The 9884-nt window shown below is 47.0% G+C and overlaps 1 protein-coding gene across 1 annotated transcript in view; it reads right to left on the bottom strand.

The window, feature by feature from the left end:
- Positions 1-297: 297 nt before the first annotated feature.
- Positions 298-9884, bottom strand: part of LOC142590826 (uncharacterized) — a 9768-nt gene continuing 181 nt past the window's right edge. The window contains exons 2-4 of the mRNA XM_075703229.1: positions 7320-7466; positions 3272-3442; positions 298-909 (exon numbers count right to left, since the gene is read on the bottom strand). Coding sequence (XP_075559344.1) covers positions 298-909; positions 3272-3442; positions 7320-7466 — 930 coding nt within the window. The remainder of the gene's footprint in view (positions 910-3271; positions 3443-7319; positions 7467-9884) is intronic.

The raw sequence follows: 9884 nt of genomic DNA on the forward strand, positions 1-9884 counted from the left end.
ACTGGAGACTTCTATACGGGGTGTTTCAAGTAGCTTGAGTTACAGGCATGTCAGCTGGGTGGGCAGAGAAGCAAATTACCTCCCCCCCCCCCTGCCCACACGGTAGTTATGCCTAGGTATCAAGTTATGTGACTTGCCACCCTCCACCCCACTTCTGAGAGTGGTGGGAGTGGGGGAGGGGGGGGAGTGAATGCCTCCCTGCCCACCGGTTAGATACGCCTATGGTTCACGTTACGTGGAACACCGTGTATATTTATAGGCTGTTGTAACGTGTGCCGCCATTTTTGCCCGCCAAATTTAACAAGCTGTTCCAAAGGGCATAACCCCAAATATTGGGGACTCTCGTGCGAAAACGTAGAAAGGGCCAACACGGCCACGCTTCAAGACTTGCCGAGCCGTCGGGACAGCGGAAAGTTCCGCAACGATCGGCGCCGGCAGATGCTCCTCCTCAATGGCCAGCTGATGTCCAGGTGCTGATCCGTGTGTATCCACAGCAGAGGGTCCAGCGGCATCGGGTAACAGTCGACACGACGAGGGTACTTGCGGAGGTGACTGCATCTTCTGGGGAATTGCCGCCGCATTACCGGCGCGGTCCAGAACGCAGGAGTCGACCGGCAGTTCTTCAAGCAGTTCGCTATCCACGCGGGTCGCGCCATCGGCTGCCACAGCTCGTGAAGGAGACGCAGCCGGGGCCGTGGCTCCCGCGTCGCCCCTAGGAACGAGCGGCAACTTCGCCAGGGCTGCCGACGTGTCTCTCTCGAAGTGCGCTACGTGCGGCGGAGAGGAAGTGCGAGCTAGCGCTGGCCCCTTTGTGCGCGCCGGCTTTGGCGAGGCGGCGCCGGACTTGACCGCACGCCAGACGGCGCTCAGGCTTAGCGACTTGTGGAAGGTGCCGGAACGTTGCACGACCTGCGTGGTGGAGAGAAATTAAGTGACCGAATGACCGGCTTCACCTGGCCTGACTGACTGACGTCACTTGACCATGTCGACTGACTTAAGCCACCTGTCCGACCGACCGACCGACCAACCAAATGAATTATTGAGTCATTTAATAACTGACTAATTGTTTGACCGAGTGACTAAGTGATCGACTGACCAATTAATAAGGATATGAGCATACTATCGGGAGAAACAAATAATAAAGTGAAGCCGCGACCACTGAATAGCTGCCTCGCAGCACTGTGGGTACTTAAACCATCCCGCGGCCATGGATAAGAACGAAGAGAACTTTGATTTATTTATTTATTTATTTATTTATTTATTTATTTATTTATTTATTTATTCATTTATTTATTTATTTATTTATTTATTTATTTATTTATTTATTTTGCAACCAAACACACGGACTACGAAAGACGCCGCAGCGGAGGGCTCTACATTAATTGTTAAGCATCGATGGTTCTCCAACGTTCGCCCAATACAATCTACGATCGCATTTGCATTTGCTTTCATCGGAAAGCTGTCACCGCTGCTGGGCACTGAATCCGCAACCTCGTTATCAGCGGCAAAACGCGACCACAGTCACCGCGGCGAGTGAAAACGTAGATCGTGTTGAAGTAGGCCTACAGAAATGTGAAAGATGCGGTGAAAGAGAAATAGCTGACGGACAGCAGATCTTGCATGGGAACGCAACTGCTGATAAGCTCGAGCCTCGGCAGTCTTCAACATTGGTTTTAGCTTTGACCGCCCCATGGACCTTCGGTGCTTAATAGTAATTTCATGTGCCCGCCTGGTGCCTTTGCTTGCTGGTATTTTTATTTTAGTGCGCTACGTTCTTCCACCGAGCATTGAGTAGCGAAAATACTATAGGGCTTACCTCTACACTAAGTCTGATCAGAGAGTTCTAGGATAGCCTAAACGGGCCTGATTTTCAAGACGCCGATACGCGGCGGCGTTGTTCGTCTCGTCCCTTCCGTGCGACGTCGCTGCAGTCGCCGGCTGCGCTTAAATTTAAATGTGAAAGTAAGCTTTGGATGAGCGAAATTCGCAAAGGCTCGCCAAAGAGATTCCGGAACCATATCAGAGCTCACCGGCCAAAAATTCGCAAGCGGCTAAGAGGGATGAAGACTGTAACACCTTTCAAGGAGACGACACGCTACATCAGAGACGGTACATCAGAGGTACATCAGGTACATCAGAGACGTTGTTAGGAATGAGCTCGGCAAGAAAGAAAGCGCAGTCCAGGCTCATCCAGATGCGGCAATAAAGAGGCCTGAGTGCTCAAAATTTAACATAAAAATTCGCAAAGAAAAAGGCCATGAAACTTTAAAAGAACGGCAGGAAAGCAAAAGAAATCTGTACGATAACACAAAGGACTGTACCTTGCCATTTGAGGCTAGAGCTGGTTGCCTAAGGATGAGAACATGCCGGAGCAAATATGCGCAACAAGACGAGGCATGCTTCCGCTGTAGCGAAGATCGGGAGACAACTCCGCACATCTTAATGGAATGCGAAAGGAAAACCGTACTCAGGGAAACCCGTAGGTAACATCCACCTTCCAGAGACGTTGCGATTTAAAGCGGATGGAGCAACAAAGCAACCACGACTTTGAGGGCGTTTGCGTGCGCACCGCTGTGCCAAGTTCAGTGTTGTTCTTGTCTTTAGTCATTGGCTCACACGCTGCTGACGCCACCGCGCTGGCGTTAACGCAGAGGTCGGCACGATTTGTGATAAAAAGCAACAAATAACTGGAGAGAATCGACGAAAAGAGGCCCGCTTATTATATACAGTAACTGGTTTCCCCACGACCCCCTTTTCCAGCACGCCCTAGCTTCCCCCCCTCCTCCTCCCTCCCCTATCGTGGAAACCCACGGTCAACTTCCCTTTTTCTCTCTTTTTCCTCTATCGGAAAGGGCGGACAGGCACAGCAAACTTTCGAGCTGTTATGAAAGCCACATGTTTTACCTCTTTATTTCATCCGGTAACTGAAAGTACTCCACTTGGAAAATATAAAAAAAATACTGGTGAGCCTCAGAGGACCCGAAATAATTGACCAATAATAGCTTTTCTATGAGCCAGTTTCTGTTTCGTTTTCCAGGATTGTCGTGACGCACGTGGTAGAAGACAATCGCTCACTCGCCCGCCATGCTGCCACTTGTTGTGTGGCATCGTGCAGAATGCCATCTCCGTGCGAAATTTTAGCAGAAATCAGCCAACGGCTTAGCTGGAATATACACTTGGCGCTCCTATTAATGCAACGCACAGTATTTTTCTTCAGTTCTCCCATAAGGGTTAACGACCATAAAAAGTTTGAAGCAGGCTCATCTCTGACCTTATCGGGAGGAGAGCGCCACTTCACCGGCGGCTGTGTCTTGCCCTCGTCCGAGCTGTCGTAGCGCCAGTCGCTGGTCGCCGGGCTGATCTTCGCCTCGCTGGTCAGGATCAGGTGCGTCCCCAGTTGACCGCTTGACGACGACGATGACTCGGACAGCGGTGAAAGAGGCTGCCGGTGCAGTCGACGAAAGCAATTGCAGGACACACTCTCGGGAACAAGTTCGCGTTCACGTGCGGTATGCTTTTCGATGTACTCATTTTAAGCGCCAACTATACGTAGTATGCACGTACATCATTCAAGGATACTCCTCGACTTCCGGTTTACAGCGGCGCCATGTTGGGGAACCTATAGGCCTATGCGCGCGCCTGTTGATAAGGTTGCCCAAGATGGCGGAAGGTAGCGGAAGCAGACGACAGCAGCGGATGTGACGTCACGTGCATACTATGTATATAGTGGCAACCAAATTTCATTTTGGCGAAATTGGCAAACTTGCGAAAGCTCCGGTCCAGGTAACGGTCTAATTTTCTTATTGAGGTATTTTAAACGCACCTAAACACATGTCCCGTGCGGTTGTTCGTTAGCGGATGTGACGCACATCCGAGCACGTCACCATCGAGATCTTCAGCGCGCTGCGAATGCTGCCTAACCTCGGACGTCATGACGACGTGCCGCGCTGGTTCTCAACGTTATGGTTCGTGCGCCGTTTCTGGCGAGCGGTAATTACGACGTGTGTTTATAATGTTATTGTTGTATTGGCATCGAAAATATCTATTTCTGCAACTTTTTATTAGACGTACACTCATATTTAAAACATAGAAGTTTGCTCGGAGGCGGCTTTACATCTGTGCTATACGAAACTGTGCTTACAGAGTGGTCCAAAATTTCTTTGCAGTTGACCTATAAAAGAGACACTGAAGAAGGCAAGTAAGAATGTACCTATAAAATTGGTAAAAAGTTCGTACATTAGACCTGAAATACATCCACCAGTCCTGTCTGCCTGCAGATGTTCATCATGACCATTATTTATCTTGCCTGCAGATCGATGGCCGCTCCTGGCAATCACCATTTACCCCTCTATCTTGCGTCGGTTGACTTAATTCTACGCCTGCAAATTTCTTCATTATTTCGCACCACCTAGTTCTCTGCCATCCTGGAATGCACTTCCCTTACATATAGGCACTGACTCTGGATCTCTTATAGAACACCAGATGTCAACTCTGTGCATTGCATGCAGGGCCGGCCCAATTCTGTTTCTTCATCTTCATCTGAACTAGAACATCTGCTACACCTGTTTTCTCTAATTCATACATCTGTCACTCTGTCTATTAACTTCGTATTTGCAAGATTCCTCGCTAATGAATGTCTCAGAAGTCAGACATAAAAAAAGTAAGGGCGGGGACGATTTCATGAATTTGAGAGGAGCGTAAACATTTACACGCTTTTACTGGCAACAACGGTGAGTGCAAGTTTATGCACCCTGGTTGGCTACGTCATCGTCTTGCGTAAGCCCTGCTACAGAGCGACACCGAACTAGTCCTCACAAACAGCCAACTACTTGATCGTGTCCTTACACGACTAGGCGAAGCAGCGGGCGAGGCTGCTGCACTCGGCGATACTGTTTCCTTTTTCTCCAGCTGACGTGAGTCCATTCCTTCGACGACAAGATGCTGCCGGTACAGCATGGACAGCTCCCAGTTTACGGGCGTCCACGTGGGTAGGGGGACCAGGCAGTCACGCAGGCTCTGACGCACACACACACACACAAAAGGGCCCAGTGACTCGGCACATGTTCAAGTGACCAACGGTGGATCAAACGAGGGAAGCCTCAGGCTGGAACTAACTCGGAATCGAGGCTAACTGAGGCTATTAACTACCGTGAAGCAAGTTTTGTACGAAAAAAATTCGAGGGCACCTGAGCAGTTCTTAGTAGCTGCGAATGCGAAAGCATTCACAACGAAAGCCAGCGTCACGAGCGCTCCTCGCGCGGTCGTGACGTGGCTTCGCAGCCAATGGGAAATTTCGCTGTTACAGACGCCGCCGGCTTTTTCACTTAATGTGCCATTTGACACTCCCGCCTTAGAACTAGCTTCAATAAAGTTCTTCTGAAGGAAGGGAGAAGGCGTGACGCAAACAATATGGCCCGCGGAAGTTGGTGTGCAGAGGCCGGATGCACTGTGGTCATGCTCTCTTCTAGTATTTTTCATCAGTCATGCCGATTATGGCTTAAGCAGCCATGATTGTTGTGCAAGCAGATATTACGAGGTGGCTGTTCTGTAAGTGTCCACCTAGTGGACATTTCCATTTCGTCTGTAGAGCAACGTGAAAAATTCCCGACAGTGCTTTCTGTTGCTCGATACGTGCTACATAAAAGTGTTTTTTTTTCCGAGCGTGGAAGAAGCACGCAGATAGATGCAAAATTGCCGCGCGACTGGCCGCTCGAGGCACTTTGCGTGCACTCGCGGGCTTCTTTCACGCTCGGTAAAACACTTTTACGTAGCACGTATCGAGGAACAGAGAGCTGCATCGGGAGTTTTTCGTGTCTCTCTACCATTTTCTCATTGACACTTCTAATCTAATTATAATATTTGAGAAGTTGATTAGTTAGTTAAGACTAATTATCGAATTAGGCGGAATGAAAAGAAATAATGTATCTCCAAGCGACGGCAAGCAACATTACCTTAGTTCTGTCCAGCTACGTGGCATTTGCATGTTTTTAATGCTTGGCTCAAATTACGTGGGACACCCTGTATATAAACGCACAGAAATGTTATCACATTCATTTCACAAACAAGAAGAAAAGTACTTGATGAATCGTACTTTCTCAACAACAAGTTAGCAATAAAAGTCGACAGGGTAGAATACTTGCGTATTACTTTCATATCTAACCTTGTTTGGAGAGTTCACATAGAGGCAATTACAGAAAAGGCCTGCCGCCTGCTACGCTTTCTAAAGGAACTCCAAAAACGCCCCTCGCCTCGTTCGAGAAGTGTTTATTTACCAATATACGACCGATTAAGGATGACTCCTGTGTTGCTTGGAATCCCTTCACGTCAACATTAAAGGAGTACATAAACGTACAAGACATGTAAGCGGTAATTTAGACATTTTTGTCAGTTCTGAAATCCAGGAAAAATTTTGCTGGAAAATGTTGTCCTCAATTTTTTTACAGTTACAATGATCACACCAGTATCGATAAATGTTTCTTCTACCTCCGCATTACGTATACGATTGAAAAGACAATATACATAAGGGAGAGAATACAACTGTCGCATTAATGTTCTCAAGTAATCCTTTTCTCCCAACACAATTCATTATTACAATGACCTGGGACGGTATGCATGCCTAACTTCTTAGACGACATCGATACTATGGTGTGAACCTGGTACTTTGTTACACTGTTTCACTCTAGTACGCTTTCGTACTTTCTGCTCTGTCTTTACCGTTTCCTAACGTTTCATCATCCAATTGTATCCTTAGTTGCCATGTTTTTCTCTTTGTTGGTGCCTTTGCCTTAAATTTAATTTAACATTTAATTTGAATTATTAGACCCCCCCCCCCTTATCACAATGCACTACGGGAGCTACAGGTCTGCAATGTATATCAATGTGAAACCATCGCACGTGTGAGCTGTGTCGAGTTATCTGTTATAAGAAACCATAAGCGCTGCCATACGCTGCCGTAATGACGCAGCAACGCGCGTTCAAATGTTCCGCCCCAGTAGCTTCCCCTTCATTGTCACAGGAAGTCTACAAATTTTCGTGCCTTACATCGTGGCCTCAGAGATCGAAGAACCTGCGTGTTCCACCCCGACCTCGGAGGCCACGCTTGCGGAATTTATTGAGCAGCCTCTCAAGCGGGCCCCCTCCCCCCCCCCCTCACTCGCTTTTTTACAAGCTTTACGCACAGCCTTTTCAAGCATCCCAAGGCGGACACGTTCTTAGCGGAATTAATCATTTTCATAAATATTCGAGAACAGGAGCTTGTCACGCATGACTGGAACCCCGGTAATGTGGCAGTGTCCCCTCAGTTGCTCGCGAACGCTCACCAGTCCTGTGCACAGGATGAACACGACGGCGTACACTGGAATAAAGCTGACTTCCACCACCTCCAGCCAAAAGATGGCGCCTTCAATAAATGGCGGGTACCGTTTCTCTCCCAGTGGACCTTGTATCAGCTTGGCCGAAAGCAAAGCCTGCATATTCCAGAGTTGCCATTCATTCATTCATTCATTCATTCATTCATTTATTCATTCATTCATTCATTCATTCATTCATTCATTCATTCATTTTCAGCGCGTTTAATATCCCTGTAGTTTTGAATAATGGAGGTAAAGTGGCACAATAAAAATTTGAAACTTATAGAGAATGAGGGTGCGGGGGAATGACACGGTGTCATTGCGTAGCGTTAGAGCGAACACCAAGACAAGAACACGGGTGGCATCACTAAAAACAAAATGTAGTCTTGCTAAAGAGACTGCCAACCGCCCAGAACGTTTCACGAGGTGGAAAAATAAGACTATGACTGATAGTGATAGCCTACCGCACTGTTCAAAATTTAAGCAGGAATTATAATTTTAAATTGACACACTAGGTTGCGAAAGATGATATGTCGCGCCAACTTGCGGTGAAACCTCGGTACTAGAGATGGATGCACTCGGATTACTGTACATAAGTCGGCTGTTATAAAGTGCACCACACTTATTGTTTGCAATCGCAGTCTTCGTATTGTATCGGCGTTTGCCTTTTATTCTAAGCGCATTACGAGCTAACATTGCGCTAACAAGCGGCGCTGCTTCCGCGGCAACGAGTGGAACGGCAGGCACTGGGGTGACCTGTGGCGTCCTTCATCGCGTGGCGACGCAAGTAAGTGATTTCGTACGCGCGCAAGCTTGCGAGAAAGTAGCCCGAGTTCCGCGGTCTCCTTGTGAGGTACAAAACTGTCATGCTTCCGCAATTAAAAGCCTACTTGTGGCTAAGCGTAAGAACGCTGAACTGCGTATAATTTGCAAAAGCGTCGTCTCGCGTTCGGAAACATAGCTTGGCTTGGCTAAAAACAATGCCTTACAGTCTTAAAACGTAAGTTTACACCCGCAGTCTTTTACTGGACTTTCGATGTGCCCGGACACACATCTGCAGACATTATTTTTGTGCTCTCGTAGCCGCTCATTAAGGCAGTGCCCGGTCTGGCGCCTTCATATTTTCTTGCCACGTGTCAAAGGAATTGCATACACAGCGTCGTCCCTACACGCAGTCCACAAATTGTTTTCTGGGTTTTCTGGGTTTTCTAATAATCCGCCCAGTTTGGCAGATTATGAAGTCTCACGGAATACATTACCAGACTTGTCTGATGTAACATGCATCCAATTTACGGCATGCTCGTTTGCGACCAGAGCTAAATAATTTTCCTTGTAACTTCCACAATGGTTATTATCCTACGTAGGATCTCTCTTCTTTTCCCACTCCTATACATACAATATGCCTACTAATTTCTCAGCGTTAAGATAGAGCTTCATTGTCATCTTTACTATTCATATTTACATGAAAAAAGCGCTCCACAGAATTAACAGCGATTATGAATATGAACATTGTAACATTGTGAGGTGGAAATTGGAGACACTGGAAAGAGAACATAATTTCGCTTAAAGCAATGAGCATAGTTTATTGCTTCTTTTGACACGGATTACTAACATATATTACCATTTCACATAAGTTAAAATGACTGAGAAGTGGCACGTCGACGCTTGTGAACCTAAGGTCCCTAGATAAAACAAGTAAAACTTGTTTTATTTAGGGACCTCATGTGAACCACAAGCGTCGCAAGCAGGCTAAGTGACGATTTGTCCCCGCCTCGTTTCAAAGGGGAAGCCAATAAATCATCATCATCACCGGAATAATGTAGCCGCTTGAAAAGATACGATGTTAACATATTTGCGTTAGCGAGATCTGCCTCACAATTGATGTGTACGTGATGTTCTAAATCAAGAAAGTTAATTAAATTTGGAACCTGCACTTCTGGAATTTACTTGGTCCTCTTAGTGATAAGGTGGGCTAATTCAAACTGCACCTCTATGACTTCTAGCTGCAAAAAAAAAAAACAGAAAGTGTACTATTCTCAAACATCCTCCAAGGTGGCCCTGTCAGTCAAGCGACCAAGGGCTCCAGAAGTGCACTCTGAGTGTGCTCAGGAGCTGGTGCTCATTTCACCTTCGACCTAGGATGTACAGTCCTCACCATAATTCGCTTTTATCCTACATCATGGAATCTGGCCTAGATTCTATGCTGTTGAAGATGGAGTGAAAAGGTGGACCCGGGGCCTTTTTGAAAAAAAAAAGAGACGTTTAATGCAATAACGTTTATTGAATCAATCAAGGCGTTTAAGCTGCCACCATCCTCGCGTAGTCTTTTTCTTTTTTTCTTCTTTTTTTTTCTATTGTGGAGCCCAGGATTAATATGCTTATGTCGGACGGGCATCAGCCCTCGGAAGTGAAGGAAAGCACTACATTTCTCCCGTTTAACTGAACCTGTGAGGGCGCCCACGCCCTCCCCCCTCCCTCCCCCTGGCCTCATCGTAGTTCCAAAGCGTCTGCAGGCTACACAGAAACTCTAGTCTA

The sequence above is a fragment of the Dermacentor variabilis genome, chromosome 8 (genome assembly GCF_050947875.1).
Source record: "Dermacentor variabilis isolate Ectoservices chromosome 8, ASM5094787v1, whole genome shotgun sequence".
Classification (NCBI taxonomy): Eukaryota; Metazoa; Arthropoda; class Arachnida; order Ixodida; family Ixodidae; genus Dermacentor; species Dermacentor variabilis.